Genomic DNA, 26,249 nt, shown 5'->3' with positions numbered 1-26,249 from the left:
GTACCACATCATAAAGTCTTAAACACTGTTGTGCGTGAAAAACCCAGGGGATCAGCAGTTACAGAAATACTCAAACCAGCCCGTCTGGCACTAACAATCATGCCACTATCGACATTTTTTCCTCACCCATTCTGATGGTTAGTGTTAACGGAGGCTCCTGTCCCGTATCTGTGTGATTTTATGCATTGCACTGATGCCTCATGATTGGCTGATTAGATAATTGCATGAAGTAGGTGTAAACTCACTGCTTCTCATTTTACTTCACAGACTTCAGAGAACTGTTACCAAATCACCAAATGCATTGTTAAATTTATATAAAAGTGTCTGAAATCATTTCTATGTGAACATTTATTTTAAGGTCAGTGTTTATGTTCACAAATAAGTCTGTTTATATTTGACTTTGAACTTTTAAACAAAAAACAGACTTGAGAAGTGAACATAAAATATTAAGTCTGGCAGTCCTTGCAACTTAAAGGGATAGTTTGCATGCAGCCTTCTGAGAGACAATGTTTTTTTTATGTTACTGAACATACAGTATATAGTAATATCAAGTCTTTGCAACTTAAAATCAACTTATTTCTAAATTTGAAGTACATAAACAAAGAACACTGCAACAATACTTTGTATATACCAAAGCCTCGTTGTTATTCATGTCAACTTAAATCTGCCATCTATTCTGACTAAGGGTCTACAGCTTCATTTGTGTGATGTTATTAGTGTAATCTGTTGGTCTTACCTGTACAAAGGCAACTGTAACAACAATAATAATGGCCTGCAAAAAATAAAGATAAGAGTTAAGCAAACTGATCCACAGTTTTACGCTAGCAAAAATGTGACCAAGGAGATGATCAGGAGAAACTTACCACGGTGATACTGACAGCATCATCAAACTGTCGCATCAACACACTGATTACAGCGGAAGCCAGCAGCAACAAGATGAGAGGGTCTTTAAACTAGAAAACAAGAGCAAGAAAGTGGAAATCTCAGAGAGACAAAGACTGCATGAGGGAGCTTAATGTTTCTTGGAATTGAGTCCATTGTGGCCAACATCACAAGGAAGGACTTGTTTTGTTCTGCCTCTAGAGTTGAAGTAGACTAATCACTATTAGCAATAAAGAGTTATTGATCTTTGTCGTATAGTGTGCTTTTTCAGATATCCAAAAAATGTGTTTACAGTCTCTACAAATGTCAAGGAGCCAAAGCCAAAACAGATATGCGGTATCAGCCCACAATACTCAGACGTAATGGCCTGTTACAAGAAATCTATGTTTTGATAGCTAGGGCTGGGTGATATCAAACATTTACAATAGATTTTAAGCAAAATCATACAAGCAGGAGAGCAACAGCAGGACAGAGAGTGTTATATTCCTTTTATATAACAGTTCTATAAACAAGAAAATAAATGTAGAGAAACTGACATTTTAGGCACAATATGACCAACAAAAATAGTTACAATGTTGCAAACCATAGAATTACAACACCTGGAAAACTGCATGACTCAAATTAGTGAAACAGAACTGTTTAACTGCTATCAATGTTATTAGCAGTGCAATCAAATCAACATAGTGAATGACGTGACAACTTAAGCTAATTTTTTCCCAAAGGCTGTAAAAGCAGGCCAGTTTTGCACCCGCTCTGAGTCGAGTAGCGTTAAGCATCTCTTTAACCTCAGTTACAAAAAATCTGACAGAGTTGGGAAATTAAATTCATTACATTAATCAGTTTTTATGAACTGTATGATTCTGTGAACTGGTTCTAAACACTGATTCAACGGTTTATTTGCATAATCATGCAAGTTCATGGAAATCCCACCCAATTTGTAAGCTTTCAATATTTTTAGTAAAAATGTATGTAGGTAAATATTTCTGTTTATTAATATGAATTGTTTCATTGGTGCATATAAAAACACTTATGTTCATTTAGTGCCAAACTGTGTAAAATTCAGTAATATTCACTGTATTTTACTTTTACTTTTTGCATTAAATATTTTAAAATAACTGTTTACATGCATACCATTATGCTGATACACACACAAAAAAATGCTGGAAAAAAAACACATTTACATAAGATTTTAAATCATCAGATTATTTTCTGCTTTTAATGTCAAAACAAACAGTCATGTGCACACATTGGATAAGCTAGAAAAGGTGTTCACATTAGAGGTCGAGCCACAATGAATTTTGCTGATACTGCTAACCAAGCTGGTGGAAAAAGCAAATTATTAATTAACCGTTTTTTTAATAACCAGAAGAATTAAGAATTGTTGCATGACGAAGGTCTATAACTATAACCAAGCCCAAAATTCACTGTGGACTTGGCTCTGTAACAATGCTCTATGTTGCTCTATGTCCCAGAAAGGATTATTAGGAACACCTGTTCAATTTCTCATTAATGCAATTATCTAATCAACCAATCACATGGCAGTTGCTTCAATGCATTTAGGGGTGTGGTTCTGGTCAAACAATCTCCTGAACTCCAAACTGAATGTCAGAATGGGAAAGAAAGGTGATTTAAGCAATTTTGAGCGTGGCATGGTTGTTGGTGCCAGCCGGGCCGGTCTGAGTATTTCACAATCTGCTCAGTTACTGGGATTTTCACGCACAACCATTTCTAGGGTTTACAAAGAATGGTGTGAAAAGGGAAAAACATCCAGTATGCGGCAGTCCTGTGGGCGAAAATGCCTTGTTGATGCTAGAGGTCAGAGGAGAATGGGCCGACTGATTCAAGCTGATAGAAGAGCAACTTTGCCTGAAATAACCACTCGTTACAACCGAGGTATGCAGCAAAGCAAAGCCACAACACGCACAACCTTGAGGCGGATGGGCTACAACAGCAGAAGACCCCACCGGGTACCACTCATCTCCACTACAAATAGGAAAAAGAGGCTACAATTTGCAAGAGCTCACCAAAATTGGACAGTTGAAGAGTGGAAAAATGTTGCCTGGTCTGATGAGTCTCGATTTCTGTTGAGACATTCAGATGGTAGAGTCAGAATTTGGCGTAAACAGAATGAGAACATGGATCCATCATGCCTTGTTACCACTGTGCAGGCTGGTGGTGGTGGTGGTGTAATGGTGTGGGGATGTTTTCTTGGCACACTTTAGGCCCCTTAGTGCCAATTGGGCATCGCTTAAATGCCACGGCCTACCTGAGCATTGTTTCTGACCATGTCCATCCCTTTATGGCCACCATGTACCCATCCTCTGATGGCTACTTCCAGCAGGATAATGCACCATGTCACAAAGCTCGAATCATTTCAAATTGGTTTCTTGAACATGACAATGAGTTCACTGTACTAAAATGGCCCCCACAGTCACCAGATCTCAACCCAATAGAGCATCTTTGGGATGTGGTGGAACGGGAGCTTCGTGCCCAGGATGTGCATCCCACAAATCTCCATCAACTGCAAAATGCTATCCTATCAATATGGGCCAACATTTCTAAAGAATGCTTTCAGCACCTTGTTGAATCAATGCCACATAGAATTAAGGCAGTTCTGAAGGCGAAAGGGGGTCAAACACAATATTAGTATGGTGTTCCTAATAATCCTTTAGGTGAGTGTATATTCACCAGATGAAAAGTTTTTGAATATGGTATATACAGTATACACACACACACACACACACACACACACACACACACACACACAGATAAAAGATGAGGTTTATTGATGAGGAATAGTAAAAAATAAATGAAAAAATAGTCGGTGTAAAAATGTGCACGTAAAGCACTGACCGGCTTTTTAGTTGAGTTTTAAATATTGTCAAAATGCGAGGCATGTGGAATGTTCCGGAAATATCTTAATCTACAAACACCAGTTTCGAAGTCTATTTAAATACTTAAATAGACAGACAGAACATCAAATGCAATGCTTTCTGTGGAGTGACACTACACAGATGGGAAAATTAGCCAAGCATGTTATTTATCTTATTTCAAGGTTCCCTAAGGTCATCTGATTGTCAGTGGCACCAGAAATGAATAATGATAGGCTGGCATAGCGTGAGAAAGTAAAGATTAAAAAAACTGGCAGTGCAAGTTACTTTCTTTGATTGGCCACAGACTGTGTGAGCAGCTCTAATCTACAGGGGGATCTGACAACCGCAAATTAGCAATAAACTGCACTGCACAGGATGAGTTCATAATTTCTTTAGAGCAAGAAATACGGCTACCTTTTCAAAACAAACCTGTCAAACTCTGAACGGTGGATGTGAGGCAAAGATAAAACTAGAAAAGCTTGGCTGCATCAGAATGTTTCAACAGATTCTAGGAGTGTGATCTATGGGTGTTAATTAGGGCTACTGTAGATGATATATTGAATATTCATAAAATTAAGGAACAATAAAACCTTTTTATTTGGCCATTATTTGGTTGAGTTTAACAAACTTTCCTTGTCCTGTGACTTGAGTGTTAAGATCGATTGTCTTTGATTTAAACTTCAGTAGCAGTCTAGTGTTAGATTTCAAATCGACCCTTTGCGAAGTCCCGCCATAAAATAATTTTGGAACAATCCTGTCTTAGCAACTGTTGCTGGGGAATCCATTTTTGCCATTTTCAATGAGAGCCTATGGGAGGTAATGTGTGTTTGAGTAGTTAAGCGGGATTTTTACAACACGATCTGTTTTTATAGTAAATTAACAGTTCAAAGAATCAAAATGAATGTGTTAGAAAACGTATAAGCAGTTTCACTTTCATTATTGTTATCAGGTGTGCAATTGCTATTCAATGGCTCTTTTCTCTTTTCATGTGACTGCGGTAATCGTTTTTCTTTGTTCTTATTCACAATCTCTCATTCATTCCTTTGGGGAGTTCTGCAGAGCTTATCAGAGCGAGCAACCGTAGCCAAGGGAGCGGACCTTAGTTATGGGTCTGACATGACATGTGTTACAAGTTTTGCTCCTGTTTTTTTTTTGCTGGATTTTTACACATGCTTTGCAGTTTTAGAGCAATGGGTATATAAAATATCACACGCTGCAGGGGAACCCACAAAGGCAACAAACTGAAGATAAAAGAAAATACAAATCACCCCGGTTACAGCACTATATTTAGCACGGTTTCTGTCTAGAGTGGATGGAATATTTTCACAGAGAACAGCAGCCTTACAGCTCCATATTGAACGAGAGAGGGTGATGAACTGGGTCATTTTACAGCTTTTAGGCTTGTTCACAATTAACAAATATTTTTGCCACAACATGCCTTTCAATTTAAAAAAAAAGCATCACTAAAATGATCATCAAAATATTAATAACTAGTCTTGACCAACACAAAATATGTATTGTTTTAAAGCTTAGAAGTTTTTCTTTACAATGGTTGTAGGCATTATGCCCAAAACTAAACAAATGCTTTGAAACTTGCAGACAAATCAGAAGTGCTATGTTTTAATAATGTATTAATAGTTTTGCACTGTACATATTTGTGTAATCGGTAAAAACATGAAACTGATCAAATAGTCATGTGTCATATGTTGTTGGAAAGCTCTCAAAGAGTAGAATACATCCGGTCTATTTGTTTTCCTCAAAGATAAAATTATAGTGAGTAAGAGCTAAGTACATGTCTTTGATATAATAGTTACATGTATGTAACATGTTGCTCATAAACTGCGTTTTCGCTTATAACTTCACAAAATATAAACAGAAGATAAAATATAATATTCCATTACCTAGAGGAGGGAATTCCCCTTAAAAGAGTCCGCACACAATGTAATCGCATGCATAGATTATTAAATAATCCACACGAAGCACAATGTGCACACAAAATGTGCTAACTGGCTAAAACATGTTTGCTTTCCTGGATCTGATGACTTCATCTGAGATTATACAGTACATTGTCCATCATCATGTAATGCTAAACCAATTGTAATAGGATCACTTCAAGCAGATGTGGAAGTCATCCAAATATGGGCAGAGAGGATTGTTCACTCTTAATTACATAAGGCCACCAGGAGATAGCACCAAGTACATGACAACTCAATGATGGCCCAAATGACACAGAATGGAACTGAATGAGATCCCGTTACTCATGCGTGCATGCTTTGGAGAAAGAGCACACCTTTAGTCATTGTTGCATTGCATGTATAATTAGTTCTCATGTACAATTATTATTTTCAGTAGTTTCATTTGTTTGGAGAGGCTTTTGCATGCAAGGATAAATTATATTTGAAATGCTGACTTTTGATTGATTCATCATACAGGTGACATGATTGGGAACAAAACAAAAGCTGAGATATGTTAAATCAGTACTATATTTTTGGGTTAAGTTTTTCAGAAACATATTCAGAAGAGTAACACCATACAGTATTGTGACAATACATTGACACATTAGTGATTTTAGCAGTTGTATTATGCATAAACACCTGGACAGTGTTTTGGTTTCATATAGTATACAAACTTTTTTCAACGACTTACAAAAAGTTGCGGCAGCCTCAGTGTGAACAGTTTTCATACATATTTTTCACCAGATACTTTTCTCTTGAAATTTGTATCACTTCGTAATGTTGCTTTTGATTTTAACTCTTTCCCCGCCAAACACGGAATTTTCTGTGTTTTATGAAAAAACGCTTCCCAGCCAAACACGGAATTTTCCGGGTATCCGTGTTTTAGGTGTTATACGGTAAGGAAGACCCGCACGCATATTTTGAAAGCGTGCGCAACTCTTTGATCAAAGAAACAGACTGCGATCGTCTCAAACATGAAGAAGTGGAGTATTGAGAAGCTCAAAATATCAGACATAAACATGCCTTTTTCTCAGCTTTTTGTCTGAAAAAGAACAAATGAAGATAAAATAAAATCGTTTTTTTTGCCTAAAAGCAGAGGCTCAGATCTTTATTGTGATATATAGCATCTTCATATATTCATGGAAGAAAATATTCTGCGAGCCATTAAAGTTTAGCGAAAATCGTCAAAAACCCTGGCGGAGGCTGGCAACTTTTTTTTAAAAACGCTGGCGGGGAAAGAGTTAATAGGCCTTTTATGCATTGTTTACTGAAGCTAAAATGCTTGCGAAAAACGTATTACACAGTGCTTTAGTTTAATCCCTTGGGGTGCAGTTAGTTAGTGACAGACTGCTGTTTTTTTTGTTGGTTATGTCTTTATTTTTTCAGCCAGTCAATATCCTACCTGCAAGATGTATTTTTTCCAGAGTGGTTCATCTTCACTGATATCAAACTCGTTCCATCCGTGGTAAGCGCGGCGTCGTGCTACCTCCTCCTGGGTGAGACCAAACTGCAGGTCAGCCTAACAGAGAGAAAAAGGATGAGAATTAAATGCAGACAAAGGCAGCCTTCCCAAAATAACACTCATAGGATGCGTAACCATGACAACTGACATTAACTGCTAACAAATAACAATGCTGAAGTCATAGAAACAACTATTAAAGCCAGTTTCCTGGAACTTTGGCTTCATAAAGTGAACTGTAAGACACAAACAACAAAGCATTTCTGTTTTGAGAACGACCTTGAGACTCTCTGTGCATTCTATTCAGAAATGATCATCCCTATGCCCTATTCCCTCCAAAGGCTTCATTCTCCCCAGTGGGTGTAGGGTTAAACAAATAATGGTAATTTGGAATGTACTTTTAAGTAACTGTTTGGAAACACCCTACAGCTGCCATCATTGACATGAAGTCATCGTTCATTTATAGCAGAGAGAGCAAAAAGCTGCTGGCTGTGCAAAACTAAAAACAAAGGCAGAGTACAACCAAATTTGACCACATAGCATCACTTTACTCCTTCCCTTGTTCAGTTTGCACTTACAAAACATGGCAGCTTCTGATGGCACACAAATGAAAAACATGTTCTTTCTATCTATCTATCTATCTATCTATATATATATATATATTAAAATAGTAATAACCAAGGTGTATTATTCATGGCTTGAGTGCTTCTCTGAGACTGTGGATAAATGTTGATGATAGTGGATGAATATAGATCTTCAGGGATCAGATGGTCATGTCAGTGGGATGATGGAGAATAGAGACATGGCACAACACACTCTATCATCCATGCAGAGACTGTAAGAGCATCCCTGCACTCTTATCCTACAGTGATTCATTAAGGGACACAGTGTGATAGTAGCATGGGATAGATCTGAGTGGTCAATCATCACCCTCATATGGGCATACCTGCAGTAAACAGGCCACCTCGTTCACAGGTAGTTCACTGGCTTTTTTTGAAGTCACAACCGGAACCATGGTCTCATCTTCACAGAGGGGATGACACTCAGCAAGCTGGGGGAAAAAAAAACAAAGGAAAACATTTAAACAAAACATCAGAGGAAGTGTGCATGATAGCCCAGATGATCACACAGAGAAAATATTCCATTAATTGGTTTTGAACTTTAGAGATAATTCACATCAGATCATTAAGTTAATGCTATCATAACCTAATCTCTCCTCTGAAAAAACGTGAGTACAACGTACAAAGGGATTACAGGCCCGAACTTGGACCTCTTTAATGCTGCACATGGAAACAATAGACATATCAAGGAAGAGCACTTTTTTATGACAAACCAGTCTTAGGAAGTAACTCGGATTCATCAATTTCATCATCTGAAACTTCACCCAACCCAAACTGTAGACTCTGTTACAGAAACAAATCTCCATTTACACAGAGCTGCTGCTGGAGGAAGGGCAATCTGACAGCAATCGTGAAACTCATCAATTGAATTAATGGAACGTATTAGTGCACAAAAGTACATTTGAAGCACTCCAAACAGAATAAAACTACCATTACGATGATGCTTCTAAATGGCGAACATCCATGTTCAGGCAATATAAAGAACATTACATGAACAACATTATAATGTCTTGTCTTACATATGACCAGCTAGCCTGCTCAATGTTTCTAGCTCACTGATTTTTGTACTGAAATATCCTAACTCTGGGGAAAAAAACATAGTGAACCAGATTCAGTTGATCCTGTACCATGATATACATAAATTCCATGTTAAAGATTCTATTTAATAGAAAGAAGCCTATATTTTTACTAGAGCTGTCAAAATTAAAGCGGTAATGCATGCGATTAATTTAATAAGTATAATGCATTGATTTTTCTTAATCGCGATTAACGCACTGGATAAAAACTGGTTGGAAGGGCAGAACCTTTGCCATTTGTCCACCCGGACTCAGTGATTCAGTGTCAGTGTAAAGAGATGGGGAAAATAGCTCTTAATGCTATTTGTCATACAAAAAAGCCTAGATGGATGTTGTGACAGAAATCAAGTATTTTTTAGACTGTGTAATGTGCATTTAAATTACTGCAGATGCATGCCAAGTCTTAACTATCACCAAAACGCAGAATATTACATTTTTGTTTGCTTGCACTTTTCATGCGATGTATCAAAGTTTAAAAGTTCAAAGCAGCCCTTGACACGGAAGTGAATCATGAATGCAGCTTTACAATTGCTGCAACAAAGCAGATAGCCAGTCTGCCGGCTGATTAATATTGTATAGAGGATATAGAGGATGAGAGTTTAAGAAACGTAATGCCCATTGCAATGAATATGCAACCTATAGTTCTTTCAATTAGTCAAACTCCCACTTTAACATTTAATGTAACTTGAATTGATGGTATTTTAGTTCATTTCTATCTTTATACTGTGGAAGTCTTTGTTTGGAAAATTTTAATAAAGCATTATATTGTATCATATTGTTTTGTTTCCTTTCCTAAGAAGGAAATACATGCATTTTGACAGGAAAAGAAATATATTTTGAGTCCAATTTCAGCACTTTGAAATCTGTGATTAATCGTGAATAACTACAAAAAATTATGCACTTTATCACGATTAAAAATTCAATCGACTGACAGCACTAATTAACACTTTCTAAAGTAAATGTAAGTGATGCTTGCCCATGCAAAATACTGATATGTTGCCAAGGTGTTTTATATGGCATTGCTATGAGTGGTTGCTAGGTGGTTTGCTTCAAGTCCTAGTCAAAAGAACTCACCTCCAAGTCTCTGATATTCTGGTCACTAGATGATCCAACAGTATGAGCAATAGTAATAGCCAAGTCATGAATTTACCAATAAGACCCATGATACATTTCAACCTTGAAGGCAGTGTACAAAAATGAGAATATAGCCCAGTGATTTAAGTTTAACCTGTGGATGGCAGTTGAACATAAGTAAGGTTATTAAGATGTAGATTTATTCTTGGGTCATTCGGAATTACCCAAGGTTAAATGTTCTGAGACCATGCACCAGAGAGGCATACTTTAAACAAAATAGGTTACAATGGAAATAACCACATAACAACATGCAAATCTAAACAAAATCCTGCTGTGACTAGATTTCAGGACACAACTGAAAAAAAGCCCGGACAGACAATATGCTCAAGAGCATATTCTAAACATAGACTTTAAGAGAGCTACCCTCAGGTAGATGTCACTGGCAGATATCTTTCAGAAGAATGGTTTACAAAATGAGAGTGAAAGAGAATTAGGGCTACCTCAAATATTCTGTATCATGTGGTGTTGGATACAGCATAAATCTTTATAAAAAACTCCCCATTCAATGTCTCAGCATCTAGAAGTGTTAAAAGCCATTCTTCCAGCACCATCATTCAGCAGGTACAGCGTAAAGATAAAAGGATCTTATTGAAGAGCCAGCAAGTCTCAGCCTGAGCAGATTCCCATAATTAAGAGTGGCAAGAGATTAAACGTGAATCAACCAATACATCTTTCTCCTTCAACTCTCTCTGAACAGTCCTCTCTTTACATTAAAGAATGAGTGCTATGGATAACAGTACACAGCTATGGGATGGGTGCCCTTTAAAGAAATGAGGCCATTTCTCTGCATTTTCCTCTCTGGTTTTCTAACACCCAGTATAACAAGCCATATGGTCAAACGTATGCGGACACTGACGTCTCACCTTTATGTGCTTGTTTTAATTTAATTTCAAACCTATTGGCAAAATAGGGAGTAGCTTCCATTCTACTGGGAAGGTTTTCCACTAGATGTTAAAACATGACTGTGAGAATTTGTGACCTCGAGAGTAAAAATGTAAATTTGTTTTTCCGCTATCGGTTAGGTTTAGGGTTAAGGTTTGGGTAAGGCAGTAGAGTTAATAAAATATGCATTCCTGTTGACTTGTGGTTGACCGATATGAGTTTTTAATGTCCGATGCCATATCCAGATAGCAGGGTTATGTTATGATTTGTGAAACAGAGGAACTTTTGATGCTGATCATGAAATTTTTATTTTGGCTGATAAAATAAGCACTTTAGAGGAAGATATTATTTAGATGAGCACTCGACAGTACAAAACAGTTTTCAGGGAACTGTTAAGGAGACAGAGTGAGAGTCAAACATGTGAGCACTTTAACATTATGAGCTCAGAAGTGTCTATCATGGTTCTGATATGTGGACTGTTTAAATGAGACTGTGTTGCGCACCGGTCTATTACTGTAACACAAGGCACGTAACACAAAAGCCTAACAGTGATTGGTCATTTATATGTCACAGATGCTTAACATGCAAGCAGGCCATTCTCGGCACCCTCACAGTCTTAAGAAAAAAAAAAGAAGAAAAAAAAAAATCAGCCAAAAGGGAAAACGTATAGGCCAATTTATCGGGATCTGTGATATATCGGTCAACCAACATTTACGACAAAAATACAACTTGCTTTTGTCGTCACTCTGTGGACATTTAACTCTGAAACTAAAGATTACAAAAGCTCATACGTTCAACAAGACTTCCAGTTTGGGTCACAGAGGGGAAGTGATTAAAATCTCGGTGAGCACAGACTAGTTTCAGCATCACAACTTTCAACCTAATGTCGCAGTAGGGCTAGTATAGATTGTGGCGATGATATAATGTGTCAATCAATAGAGATTTTGCTATATCATGTATATTGCAATATGTAAATATCTATGTGCACAGCGCTATCAGTAGACGAGGCATCACATGAGACTGAGAGAACTAAAGAAACATGAATAGATTTTTTATGCCATTAAACATTTTTTTTTAAATCAACAGCCGCCAAAGAAAATTCAATGGCTTTCATCTTATCCGCAGGATATTGAAAATGTTTTGTCAATTTGAAAGTCGCTTTGGGTAAAAGCATCTGCTAAATGCATATGCGTAATGTAAAAGCATTACTTCAGACATAATATTTTTTGCAAGAAGTGTTTGTATTTCTTAAATATTAACTTTCAGCAAGAAGTGTTTACATCATTTTGGGTATTTTCTGCAGGCGTTTAATTTTGTTGGATTTTTCAAATATATATTTCAAATATATCATCAAATATTCTATTGATAAAAATTGGAACAAAGTGTGCAGGAAAAGGAGCCATTAAGTGCCTAGCATCTATTCAGGAAATCCTTCAATACTGTTGTGGCAGCGGGGGCGTGGTCAAGCGCCCGTCCGGGAGAGAAAAGCGGTAAGGGCGCTCACACCTGAGCTTAAAAGACAACACAAACACACATGACGGACATGTCCGCTAACGATCTCTCTCTCCCGCACAGCCCTCTGCAGTCGACCTTTAAACCTCACGGAGGCATAATTAGCCTAATACGGGACCGGGTGTGTAGGATCACGACCCGGCCCCGCCCTCCGCCCTGCCACAACTGTGTAAAAAGCATCACAGGTAGCTATTGTGTAAAGCACACAAAGTACGTTATCAAGGCATAGGGTGACACTTTGAAGAATCTAAAAGATAACAGCTTTGATGTGCATAAAATTGTCACGAGATCCAATAATTGCTCAACCTGTCTTCGGTGTCCATTTCCTTTAACCTGTATCAGGAATATCACATGGCTCTAATAATTATTACTGTTATATGCTTTTTGATTGATAGTCTTTTTTTAGTATCAAGTCATTTTTTTATGGTGAAATTCTAATTAGAATGTCAAAAACCAGACGAGCCATTTATCTTCACAATAAGCCAGCGTAAAAAATAAATAAATAAATAAATAAAGCTTTAATTGTTTTCATATCTCCCGGGCCCCCCTATCTGGGTCTCAAACTGTGGCTGGATCTCCCACTGACAGAACTGGGCCAAGTGCAGGTTCAAGGCCATACACACAAAGAGAACAAACTACTCTCTCAGCGCTCTCCATTGGATGATTGGTTGTCAGAAGTCTGCTGTGAGACACAGAATGTCAGGTTCACCCTAACAGAGTTTCCACAGAGTTCAAACTGCACTCTCTCCCATCAGCCTCTCCTTTTCAACAGCTCCTCACAGATAGCAAACTTACGTATAAACAGATCAAGCACACAGAGGAAAAACTCAGTTCACTAAAAAAAAAGTAATAAGTGTCCTTAACACACCTCAGTTTCCACTGAGACACTGGAGGCTGAACATTACGCAGCACTCCTAAACAAAGCAACCACAAATGTGTACAAAAGAGAAATGTTTTTGACTGGTCACACTGGAGGTTTTGAATTTCATCTTTGTCTATGGAAATCCTTGGACTTTTGATAGTCAAAATTTTAAATGAGGGGAGGAGCGAATATAATCTCTCGCCTTGAGTTTAAGGTTAGTCCAGATTTTTCCTTTGTTTATTTCAACAAATACGAGGCCTCCTATTTGCGTCTCAGAATATTTAAAATGTTGTACATGGAAACTAATTTTGTTTTCCAAAATGTCATACAATACAAAAATGAAAAGTGAACAGAAGAATCACATTAACAGTGGTGTAAACTTGGCATAATGCCATAGTTTACTCTATTTAACCATAATTAAACTTCCAAATGAAAACTATCTCTGTGAATGGTACATTTTTTGGCACGTTTTTGGAAACAATCCTCCTAACAGATGTTCATATTTACAGCAGAGAACACGGCTACATTTTTTACTTTCTATATGCTACAAATGCTATCGATTGAGCATAACTTGTACTGAATTTGGAATATTCCTTTAAGTGTGAGCAACAATAAATGCGATGCCTGCCTTAGAAAGCACCACAAATGAGAATACAAAGCTTTCAAAATTTCTTAGAAAGATGTTAGAGACCATATTATAAGATATGAGCACCTTTATAAAGCACAAGAAAAAAAGCTAAGATTACCATTTACAATAGAAACAGCCCGGACTCAGAGGCCATATGATAAATACAAAGAAGTAATTTTAAGTTTGAAAGACATTTCTGAGAAACAGTGTTGTTGAAAAAGAGCAAAGCTTCCCATAGAGAGAGAAAATACTTTTTTTTTTTTTTTCTATTCATTCAAAACCAAGGTAAACAAGGGACCAAATATCCAAACATTTGCTGCTCAGTGGTGGGAAATCGAAAGATTGATTCCACTTGCGAAAGTTTCAAACCTTCAGGAATGCATCACAAGTTACACTACTTCAAAACATGTTTCCAAACCCGTACATCTTAATTCAGCAAAGATTTGTATTCAGCATTTCTAAACAAAACTGGGTTAATCAGCATGACCAGAGATTGTAAACCACACAGAAATAGATGAAAATAGAGGTCTACCAATAGTTGATTTTGCGATACCAATAAAGAAGTTGGTGGAAAAGGCTGATAAATTATTAATGAGTCAATAGTTTTAAAATCAATTTGTAGACTGTTAAACAAATTCTGGCATTGAGGCTACATGAGTCCAAAATGAATAAAATCCAAGATGCAGTTAATTATTCAACTAAAATCCCAATTACAACAAGAACAAAAATGTGGTGCATAATGTGGGACTTTTATATAAAACCAAGCTATTCTAATTGTAGAATCCTCCAGCAGAGGCCACAGAGCAAAAAGAGAGAGAAAAAAAACTATCTGCAGCTATCAGCATAGATTTTGCCAAGAAACCATAGTTCCAAAAATAAACTATAGGCACCGGTTAATAGGTAAAACCAATATATCGTTCTACCTCTGGTATGAAACCACTTAAGACAAAACAGAATGAAACACTTTAGCTAGTTCTCAATCTTCAATCTGTCAAGCAAAGCTAATGCGAGCTTCACAGGGCGTTAGATGCTCCGTTATATATAGATGGGGCAGGGGTTGTTGGGACAGAGGGTGGTTAATAATTTTCCTCCTAGCTGTCTTGACAGGGCATGTAGGCTCCCTGGAACTGTTAAGATAGCAGAAGGATGTCAGTCCACAAGTGCACCTGATGGTGCGGTGGAAAAAAAAGAAAGAAAAGAGAACAGGACAGCAGGATAGGAGGAAATCCATTGGAATGAGGTAGCCGGCTTCACACACACATGGAAAGAATAAATACAGCATCCTCATCATCCATGGACTGAACGGACAGTCGGACACCCATTAAACTCTCCCTCTCCTCCTTTATCAGACACGATAAAAACAAGATAAGTATTGCACACTACTGTCTATTAATTAGGCCTATTTTTGTTGACAAGGCTCTCTGGAAAATTGATTGGTAAATTGCAGTATTATGCAGTCAAATATTTTTGCATTTATAAAACTATATAATCGACCATTGTCCCATATAAACGAGTCTCTCTCGAATCTTCTCAACTAACTAATGACTAAATCAATATTTCATGTCCATTGAACAATCAGGTAGTCATTATGGCAAAACAAACCGCTTACAAGAGCTCTCTACTTCACATCAGCATTCATTTTTTGTACGTTTATTTTCACTAGCGGCTAACTTCTAACCAGCCACATACACGCAACTCTCTCGGTACATGGCTATTGTGCTTGATGGGTCACTCTCTCCCTCTCTGATGCTCTGGCGTCCCTTTTAGGTCTCTCTCCGAATCACTATAACGAGAGACATGTGTTAGGTATAATTGTGAACCATGTGACGAGGCTTACCACTCTCTCTCCCGCAGACCGACACATGATCACGCCCACCATGCACACCGGACATGTCTGGTGGACGACATGGCACATTCTAAAATTCAAAATAATTGTTTTCTATGAATGTATGCACACCGCTGCTGACATACATTGCATGTGCGTAATTCAGCTACGACTCCTGAGGCCGATCAAATTTCTGCCGCGCCACAGTGGGAAACTTGTATGTTTTTCCATTAGGGATGAGCACGAGTTGTCGAACATTAGTTCTGCAACAATTATTCAAATAGAAAAAATACTATTCGAATTTAGCAAAGTTTTGCTTTGCTGGCCATAAATACAGTGAGATGCATGTTAAATCCTGAACACACAAACTGAAACTGGCAGTTATAACAGAATGCACTGGGTGGCGCTGTTGAGTGTGGACACAAGTTGATCACATTTGTTGAGCAAACGGTTCTGTCAGTACGTTCAGATGGACATCAGAAAAGCGGGTTATTGTGAGAATGTGGCGTACTGTGATAAAGTTGGGTTCCTGCTTAAATGTACTGGATAAGGTGTGTACACTTTACTCTCGTATATGTGCAGAACGTCAGAAAGCAGCGTCCCAGTAGCAACGTAATCCCTGCGATGCTTCGGTAAACAACAAACATGGCATCCGAGAAAGATATAGCTAGCTGAGGTAAGGGACATTCCATCAATTAAACTGATGTGTATAAATGAGTATAGTTTACAGAGCATGTGGATATGCTTGTTTTTCTCAACAAAAACATGACATGAGATAAAATATAAACATAATAACTACAATACGGCGAGTGTTTATAGTCGTCCTGTACGTTAACTGCGTCAGTCTACTTCATTAGCGGTTTCTTTTTCTTAGCGTGAGCATAAATGCTTTCATTCTATTCTTTTTTTGTTTTCACGCATTGCTTGTTTAAATATTAAAAAAAAACACAGGACATGATATAAGCTTGTTTTGATTATAATTGGAAGCTTGTTTTTTTAATGGTGATGCAACCTTTATAACAAAATAAAATATTCTATAACGTCTTTCTCTCATTAATTTAATTCATTAATTTAAATAGAATATTCTTTTTTTATGAGCTTAAATATTCGAATACCAAATTATTGATGAACGCCCATCCCTACTTTCCATTAAATTCGACCCAAGCCATTATCAAAGGACAAATATTATTTACTCTAGTCACTACTACTGGATGATATATTGTGTATGTTTCTTTCACCTAGCGTAAACAATATTTTTTCAGTTACAAGTATGTCTTTTGTGGTTTGACAGCTTGAATGAAGCCCATTTAAAGCTACAGTATAGAGAAATTGCATAATTAACAATGCCATTTCAAATCGTTCAGTTTGTGCAGTTACACCAGTTTCATGCACTAACCTGCAAACTCAAACGTCACTTTGTTCATTATTGAAGAAAGGAAAAACCTTGGTAACTTGTGTACTGTCTGCCACATGAACCGCACCAACCCAAACTCAAACGTGTTTGATACCCAGGACACACGCTGTGGTGCTTCTTGTCCAGTGTGCGACTGCTTTAAGAGACAACGAAGGTGACAGAGTGAACTGGTGTTGCCATTTGCAGATCATGTGTAGCTTGCTTTCAAGTGGTAGTTCGCTAAAACTCTGCTAGATAAACAGTAATGTTCGTGTCTTTTTTATTGTATATTCTTTTATTGTGTCATTATTTAAAATGTAAAAAATGGCTCTTTTTCAAAGTTCTTTGCTATCAGTTCATTTAAATGGCCATTTAGGAATTGAATAAAGTAATTTAACTTGTTTTTAAGAGAACAACAATAAAGTTTATCTTTCAAACAGTTTTTGTATTATAATTCAATACCGTGATAAAAGCTTCAACAAATATCCTGATGTGAAAATGTTATAATGTCACATGCCTATTGTGCAACAAGCACAATTGCAAACAATGACACTGACAAGAGTGACTTAACATTCTGAAACTGGTGGCTTCTGATGACAGTGAGATTACCCCACTTGACTTCCTGCCATTGTATCTGATCAAGTCTGATGGCTGTGGGACTCGATGGCTATGTCTGAAAACCTAGTGATCTACCTAGTTAGACAGCATTTTGAGGCATAAGGTTGGTAGATTTGGGGGTTTGAGACAGTACATGTGCTCAACTTCTAAAATAAATCCCGGTCCCACTGTTCAAGCATGATGAACTAGACTGCCACTCGCAGCAGGTTTGTTGTCACTGGCACACCTCTAGTCAACTACACCACACAGTGGCAGTGAACTTTAAACTTTTAAGTATTAGTGAACGACAGCAGGTTGGCCCAGGTCATTTACTTCCTCTCATGTAATGCTTATATGACTGCTCAGTGGCCTGTTTTACGAAAATAATACAACCGTTCCTCTTCTGTGCTGTTTGTTTAGATGGAGATAACAGATGGAAAACAAATGAAATGTTTGGCGAAACCCGGACATAACTACAAATCATGTAGATAAAAAAAAAAAACAGGAGAACCTTTAGTAAAAACGCATTTTAGGTGAATTTGCTCAATAGACAACAAACCAATTTACTACAAACGTGGGTTGTACTACTCTCACCTCTCAATTCAAGTTAAGCTTCTCTAGGCGCCCAGATAAGCAAATGCATGCAAATAAACCTAATACATCCATCGACCAAACTAAACACATGCCACCGTAGGAGCAGATATGGTTCTGTCCGTTTAAACACGGTTGAATGTTATCTTAGAGAGGACAACTGACAGCACATCCTCGCTTTATTAGCCGGCGTATCCCGGTCCCGCGCCGAGCCGCGACAACACGCGTTCGGCTAATGTTTCAATCACATCACCGGTTTTTATAATTATGTTTTCGCTGTGTTTCGTGGTACAGGTTCACACATCACGCATTATAGAACAACGCCTAAACAACTGGGGCTTTGTCTGAGGTTAGCAGTGAGGCTTTTAAAGCCATATAAAGCATTTAAATGGTGTCTGAAAACGGATAATTGTGTTTCCTTGAAACTTACCAGAGGGTCCTTTTTCTTTTGCATCTTCCGTGAGGTTCGTCGAGTCTGTCTGACGGCTGCTGATGGCGTCATCACGCAGGGAACGTGTAAGGGGGCGGGGCGACGGAAAGAGACCTTTCGTTAAACCTTACACGCTGATTGTATTTCAAACAATTGTGGAGCAAACAGGTGGTTGATGCAGTGACATCAATGTATCTCAAGCAATAGATTATAATGTAATTATATGTCAGATTATTTGTCTTTCTCTCTGTCTAACTTTTCTATTTATAAACAATAATACGTTTTAGCCTAGAGACACTACCTGTAAATAGTAGTGTTCATAGTGAAGTGTAGTATAAGAACACACCTACTCATTACTCATTCAAAATTTGTAATATTTTCCACAATTTAGAATAATTTTAATGTCCTCAAAACTACACAAAAACATAAATTAAATATGATGATTATTATTATATTTAATCATATAAATAGTATATTATTATATGCCGGGCACTTGTTAGTTGCTTGTCCCTTAATATCTCCTCCAACTCAGCCATTATTATTATTAATATTATTATCATTGTTATTATTATTATTATTATTTTTATTCTATTTTTTTATTTATTATTATTACTATTGTTATCTCTGTCTTGTTGTTGTATTGTTTGTGAACTTTAAGCTTCTGTCACCAAGAAAAACTCCATGTATGTGGAAGCATACTTGGCAATAAAGCTCATTCTGATTCTGTATGTCTATATTTTTAACCGGCAATATGGTGTATGCAAAGCACGTGACAAGAGCCTCAATCAAAGAAATTGTGAATCGCAGCGTCCTCTAGTGGGATGATGACAGCTAGTGGCAGTTTACCACTGAAAACTCTTCAAACAAAACATCCCAGTGCTGCAAACAAACTTAATGAGTGCTCGCATAAGAAAAATAAAAAATAGGTTAAATGCAATGTTTCTCTAAATATATTGTACAACAGTAAGGATTATGTTATTGTATTGTGTAAATACTCTTAATACAGTTTGCATTGTAGATGCCGTGAAATAAACTTCTGCCACTGGAAATATGAGCTCTCCACTTTCCACGCTGCGGAAGAACAGATGAACTCCCCTACCAGGCATAGAAAGTGAAGGGTAAGCGTTGAATGTAAAATGTTGAAAAATATGTCATCATAATGCTAGAAGTTATACTCACCACTTGCTATTTTTTGTTGTTGTAAAAACAGTTATATAATTAATTATACGATTATGCAAATGCATTGTCATAAGCATGTCAACATGCACTGATCTCACAGGCATTCGTTGGTTATTAAAGGGATAGTTCACCCAAAAATGAAAATTCTCTCATCATTTACTCACCCTCATATCATCCCAGATGTGTATGACTTATTTCCTCTATTGAACACAAACAAAGATTTTTAGAAGAATATTTCAGCACTCAATGCAAGTGAATGGTGGTCAGAACTTTGAAGGTCCAAAAAGCATATAAAGGCAGCATAAAAGTAAGGCTGCCCCTAATAGTCGACCAAACATTAGTCGATGAGAAGAGTCTTGGTCGACCAAGTTTTGATTGGTCGGTTGGTCGCAGAAAAAAATAAATAAACAGAAAGTGGCGAAGTCACGCAGTCAGTGACGGACAGACATGTTCATTTACACGGTTGGTCCATGCGGTAATTAATTATACCGGAAATCCAAAGTGTGGGATCATTTCGAGAGGGTAAAGGATGACTCTAAGAAGGTGACATGCAAACTCTGCAGGCAAATGTTCACCTATCATTCATCTACCTCAAACATGGCTTATCATTTGAATCATGTAAGTAGCCTAACGTTAGCCACTCAGCATGGCTGCTCACTCTAACATTAGATAACCTATATAAATATGTGCTATTAGGCTTATCCAAATGTTCGCGGGGAGTGGGGAAGCTAAATTAGTAACTCACTTACTGCATGTTTAAATTAACAAAATGTTCAGACAGTCTTCTTGCTGGTTTTTCTGACACATTTAGGATCAGTACAGCTTTCAGCTATCCCTTTAACAACTTTGCAAGTTTCATGATGAGTTCATGACTCATAATATGCCCTTGATAAGATTTCTCCATTTTTATTTACTTTGTATAATTAACCACATAAAAAAAGATATATAAATCGATTTCTCATTAGCTTGATAATTTAAAGAACTTGTCAGAAATATCGATACATATAAACACAATTTTTTTCTGTGTTTGTAATCTAGTGAGAGGAAGCCTTATGAAGAAAGGCCAGAAACTTGTAAGGCTTATATTTCACAGTTTTCACATCACAGTCTTAAATTCGATGCTCAAATCAAATTTGATGTTCCAGACTATGAAACAACATTATTCAGAGATATGTTCCCAGTAACCAGGCAGTTTCACATATAATCATTTTTCCACACTAAGATCAAAGGTCATGCAAAAGAAGAAAATCAAAGAAGGTTACTTGAATGCCAATTAACTTTAAAGCGTTTTGCAATTAAGCTAAGTTTGACCATTTATAAAAACTCTACATACAATGTGTTTTTTCTCAAATCGTCGTTCACAGTGAGTGGTTTTGAATCGATGTCGAGTATAATGCAGAAGATCTGTCAGCTTGAGAGAAAGGTGAAAACTCACCTTTACAGAGTGCAAAGTAAGACACTCCTTTAAGTAAGTTTGCTCCTTTACAGTGAGGAAAATAAGTATTTGAACACCCTGCTATTTTGCAAGTTCTCCCACTTAGAAATCATGGAGGGGTCTGAAATTGTCATCGTAGGTGCATGTCCACTGTGAGAGACATAATCTAAAAAAAAAAAATCCAGAAATCACAATGTATGATTTTTTAACTATTTATTTGTATGATACAGCTGCAAATAAGTATTTGAACATCTGAGAAAATCAATGTTAATATTTGGTACAGTAGCCTTTGTTTGCAATTACAGAGGTCAAATGTTTCCTGTAGTTTTTCACCAGGTTTGCACACACTGCAGGAGGGATTTTGGCCCACTCCTCCACACAGATCTTCTCTAGATCAGTCAGGTTTCTGGGCTGTCGCTGAGAAACACGGAGTTTGAGCTCCCTCCAAAGATTCTCTATTGGGTTTAGGTCTGGAGACTGGCTAGGCCACGCCAGAACCTTGATATGCTTCTTACAGAGCCACTCCTTGGTTATCCTGGCTGTGTGCTTCGGGTCATTGTCATGTTGGAAGACCCAGCCTCGACCCATCTTCAATGCTCTAACTGAGGGAAGGAGGTTGTTCCCCAAAATCTCGCAATACATGGCCCCGGTCATCCTCTCCTTAATACAGTGCAGTCAGCCCTGTCCCATGTGCAGAAAAACACCCCCAAAGCATGATGCTACCACCCCCATGCTTCACAGTAGGGATGGTGTTCTTGGGATGGTACTCATCATTCTTCTTCCTCCAAACACGGTTAGTGGAATTATGACCAAAAGTTCTATTTTGGTCTCATCTGACCAAATGACTTTCTCCCATGACTCCTCTGGATCATCCAAATGGTCATTGGCAAACTTAAGACGGGCCTTGACATGTGCTGGTTTAAGCAGGGGAACCTTCCGTGCCATGCATGATTTCAAACCATGACGTCTTAGTGTATTACCAACAGTAACCTTGGAAACGGTGGTCCCAGCTCTTTTCAGGTCATTGACCAGCTCCTCCCGTGTAGTTCTGGGCTGATTTTTCACCTTTCTTAGGATCATTGAGACCCCACGAGGTGAGATCTTGCATGGAGCCCCAGTCCGAGGGAGATTGACAGTCATGTTTAGCTTCTTCCATTTTCTAATGATTGCTCCAACAGTGGACCTTTTTTCACCAAGCTGCTTGGCGATTTCCTGTAGCCCTTTCCAGCCTTGTGGAGGTGTACAATTTTGTCTCTAGTGTCTTTGGACAGCTCTTTGGTCTTGGCCATGTTAGTAGTTGGATTCTTACTGATTGTATGGGGTGGACAGGTGTCTTTATGCAGCTAACGACCTCAAACAGGTGCATCTAATTTAGGATAATAAATGGAGTGGAGGTGGACATTTTAAAGGCAGACTAACAGGTCTTTGAGGGTCAGAATTCTAGCTGATAGACAGGTGTTCAAATACTTATTTGCAGCTGTATCATACAAATAAATAGTTAAAAAATCATACATTGTGATTTCTGGATTTTTTTTTTTAGATTATGTCTCTCACAGTGGACATGCACCTACGATGACAATTTCAGACCCCTCCATGATTTCCAAGTGGGAGAACTTGCAAAATAGCAGGGTGTTCAAATACTTATTTTCCTCACTGTATATTCATCATCCAACTCTGATTTGCTAATAGTTTCAATGTAAGTTTGAATGAATAAGTCATCTGAATAGAGTCAAATATTTCTATTAACGCTATTGACAGTAAATGTTACAAATAAAGGTATGAGTGTTCACACTCAGTGTTATGTTAGAGGTCTTCACCTGTGCAGTTGATGATATTGATCAGGTCTCTTGTTCACCTTGCACTTAATTTCCCTATATGTTCTGTTCTAAAGGCACAGAGAATTGCTATTCTAGAGGCGAGTCTTTTTCAAGAAGAAAAAGGTAATGATTAGATGTTAAACAAACAGTTGTCAAAACTGCGACAGGGATTATCCAGTGCAATAGGGACTACAATTAGAATCCATAATGACAAAACCAATATTATTACCATTAGATATAAAGACTTCCTTTTAGTCTTAATCAACAATCTATATTAGCCATTCATTTTGAGGCTTAACTAGGCATTAAAAATATTTCCCTATAATAATAATTATTTATACAGTATTTATAAACATATACAGTACATTCTATATACGTATAAGTATTATATTTGCATTGAAAGCTTTTTTTTAACATCCAGACACTCCTGTTCAGTTTTCAGACTGCACATGCCCCACAACAGCCATTTCTGCCATTTAGTTCTGAAAAAGTGGGAAAAGCCTTATCTGAAAACCCAATGAGAAATCTTTGTAGAAATGTTTTTTACATCAATCTACACCCCATACCCCATAATGACAAAGCAAAAACCAGATTTTTGATAACTTAAAAAGAAAAAACTGAAATATCACATTGCCATAAGTATTCAGACCCTTAACTCAGTACTTAGTTGAAGCACTTTTGGCAGTGATTACAGCCTCAAGTCTTTTGGGGTATGATGAGACAAGCTTTGCACACCTGGATTTGGGGATTTTCTGCCATTCTTCTCTGCAGATCCTCTCAAGCTCTGTCAGGTTGGATGGGGACAGTCAGTGGACAGCCATTTTCAGGTCTCACCAGAGATGTTCGATTGGGTTAAAATCCGGGCTCTGGCTGGGCTGTTGTCCCTAAGCCACTCTTGCATTGTCTTGGCTGTGTCATTGTCCTGTTGGAAGGTGAACCTTTGGCCCAATCTGAGGTCCTGAGTGCTCTAGACCAGGATTTCATTAAGGATATCTCTGTAATTTGCTGCGTTGAGCTTTCCTTCAACCCTGACCAGTTTTCCAGTCCCTGCTGCTGAAAAACACCCCCCACAGCATGATGCTACCACCACCATTCTTCACTGTTGGGATGGTATTGTGCAGGCAATGAGTGGTGCCTGCTTTCCTTCAGACATACCGCTTGGAATTGAGGCCAAACAGACCAGAGGATCTTGTTTCTCACAGTCTGAGAGTCCTTTATGTGCTTTTTCATGTGTCTTGCACTGAGGAGAGGCCTCTGTCTGGCCACTCTGCCATAAAGCCCAGATGGGTGGAGTGTTGCAGTGATGGTTGTCCTTCCTCAAGTTTCTCCCATCTCCACACATGATCTCTGGAGCTCAACCAGAGTGACCATTGGGTTCTTGGTCACCTCTCTTACCAAGGCTTTTCTCCCCAGATTGATAAGTTTGGCGTGGTCAGATCTAGGAAAAATCTAAAATGTCCAAAACTTTTAAGTATTATGAAGGCCACTGTGCTCTTGGGACACTTCTATGCAGCCAAAAAAAAATGTAGCCTTCCCCAAATCTGTGCCTCAACACAATCCTTTCTCTGAGCTCTGCAGGCAGTTCCTTTGACCTCATGGCTTGGGTTTTGCTCTGATATACATTTTATAGATATACATATACATCTGTGAGACCTTATATAGACAGGTGTGTGTCTTTCCAAATAATGTCCAGTCAATTGAATCTGCCACAGGTGGACTCCAATCAAAGTGTAGAAACATCTCAAAGATGATCCAGAGGAATGGGATGCACCTGAGCTAAATTTCAAGTGTCATAGCAAAGGGTCTGAAGACTTATGACAATGTGATATTTCCTTTTTTTTTTTTCTTTTTATTAAATTTGTAAAGTTATTTAAAAAAAAAAACAGTTTTTTGCTTTGTCACTATGGGGTGTGGAGTGTAACTTGATGTGAAAAAAATAAATATATAATTTAAAGCATTTTAGCATAAGGCTGCAACATAGCAATATGTGAACAAAAAATGAAGGGATGCACTGTGTGTAAATGGTGATCGTTTAAATTTGAGTGTGAAAAATTGCAGACGGCAGCCCGAAAATGCCCCAGAGTTGAAGAGGTTAATATTAGTTCATGCAATAACTAATGAACTAACAATTAACGCTATATTTTCACTGCAATTATTAATCTGTGTTAGTATTAACTAATAAAAATAAAATTGTTCTTCGTTAGTTCATGATAGTTCAAAATGCATTAACTAATGTTAATATATACAACATTTGATTTAAAAAAATTATTACTATATATTCAAATTAACATTAACCAAGATTAATAAATGCTGTTTTGTTCATTGTTACTGTTGTTAACTTATGTTAACAAATGGAACTTTATTGTAAATTGTTAAAAATCAAGCGTCATTCATGAAACACCAGCAGAGAAAAATTGTTTGTAAATAGTTCATAAATCCATTCTTGCGTAATCTTTCCATTGAATGATTTTTCTTACTGTGATTTTGTGCAAGATGACTATAGAGGCATACTTACTGGTGTTTAATATTTTGTTAATTTGTGATTTAGTAGAAGAGATTCTGTTCTGTTTGTGTTTTGGGGGTTACTTATATGGTGAATAGTAGAGATTAAGCTAACAATGAGGACAGGTAGATATTGCACATTAAATTAATTGCTCGCTTCACTGAGCAAATGCTGTGCCAACCATAGCATAGTTACTAAACTACAATCAGTAGTGCTTCAAATCAGCATGTATTTAGCATGCTAACATTATCTTCCTATAATTAGTACATATAAAAATAAGAGATTATTAACATTTAATTTTGTTGGGTTTAACCAATTCAACTTAGGTTCTTTCTACACAGTGTTTGTGTTACAGATAACAGTCATTTTAAGTTAAGAAAACTCATTTCAAACACATGGAAACAACATCCACGATTGAATGAAGTCTAGCCATTTTTTTTGAGTGCACATACAGCACAGAAAGAAGATTGTATGTACATCTTGGATTTTATTGAGCTCTCTGTGTGGCATTTAGGCCAAAAAATGTATATGGAACAGTTCTTCAGAAAGCACCCAGAGACTGTGGTGAAGGCAGGCAAAGTGATTAACATTCGGGA

The 26,249-nt window shown here is 37.5% G+C and overlaps 1 protein-coding gene across 2 annotated transcripts in view; it reads right to left on the bottom strand.

Annotated features, from left to right (window-relative positions):
- Positions 1-18,767, bottom strand: part of LOC127655909 (calcium-transporting ATPase type 2C member 1) — a 49,799-nt gene extending 31,032 nt beyond the window's left edge. Inside the window, exons 1-5 of one of the 2 annotated variants that reach the window (XM_052143965.1) lie at positions 18,720-18,767; positions 8,116-8,220; positions 7,113-7,229; positions 864-953; positions 737-772 (exon numbers count right to left, since the gene is read on the bottom strand). In XM_052143965.1, coding sequence (XP_051999925.1) covers positions 737-772; positions 864-953; positions 7,113-7,229; positions 8,116-8,220; positions 18,720-18,743 — 372 coding nt within the window. In that variant the 5' untranslated portion in view covers positions 18,744-18,767. Of the gene's footprint in view, positions 1-736; positions 773-863; positions 954-7,112; positions 7,230-8,115; positions 8,221-10,439; positions 10,471-18,719 lie in introns of those variants that run through there. The other variant, XM_052143966.1, reaches the window with a different exon arrangement.
- Positions 18,768-26,249: the final 7,482 nt, after the last annotated feature.

Source organism: Xyrauchen texanus, chromosome 15, assembly GCF_025860055.1.
Source record: "Xyrauchen texanus isolate HMW12.3.18 chromosome 15, RBS_HiC_50CHRs, whole genome shotgun sequence".
Lineage (NCBI taxonomy): Eukaryota > Metazoa > Chordata > Actinopteri > Cypriniformes > Catostomidae > Xyrauchen > Xyrauchen texanus.
The sequence above is the reverse complement of the archived record's forward strand: the minus strand, read 5'-3'. Positions and strand labels throughout refer to the sequence as shown.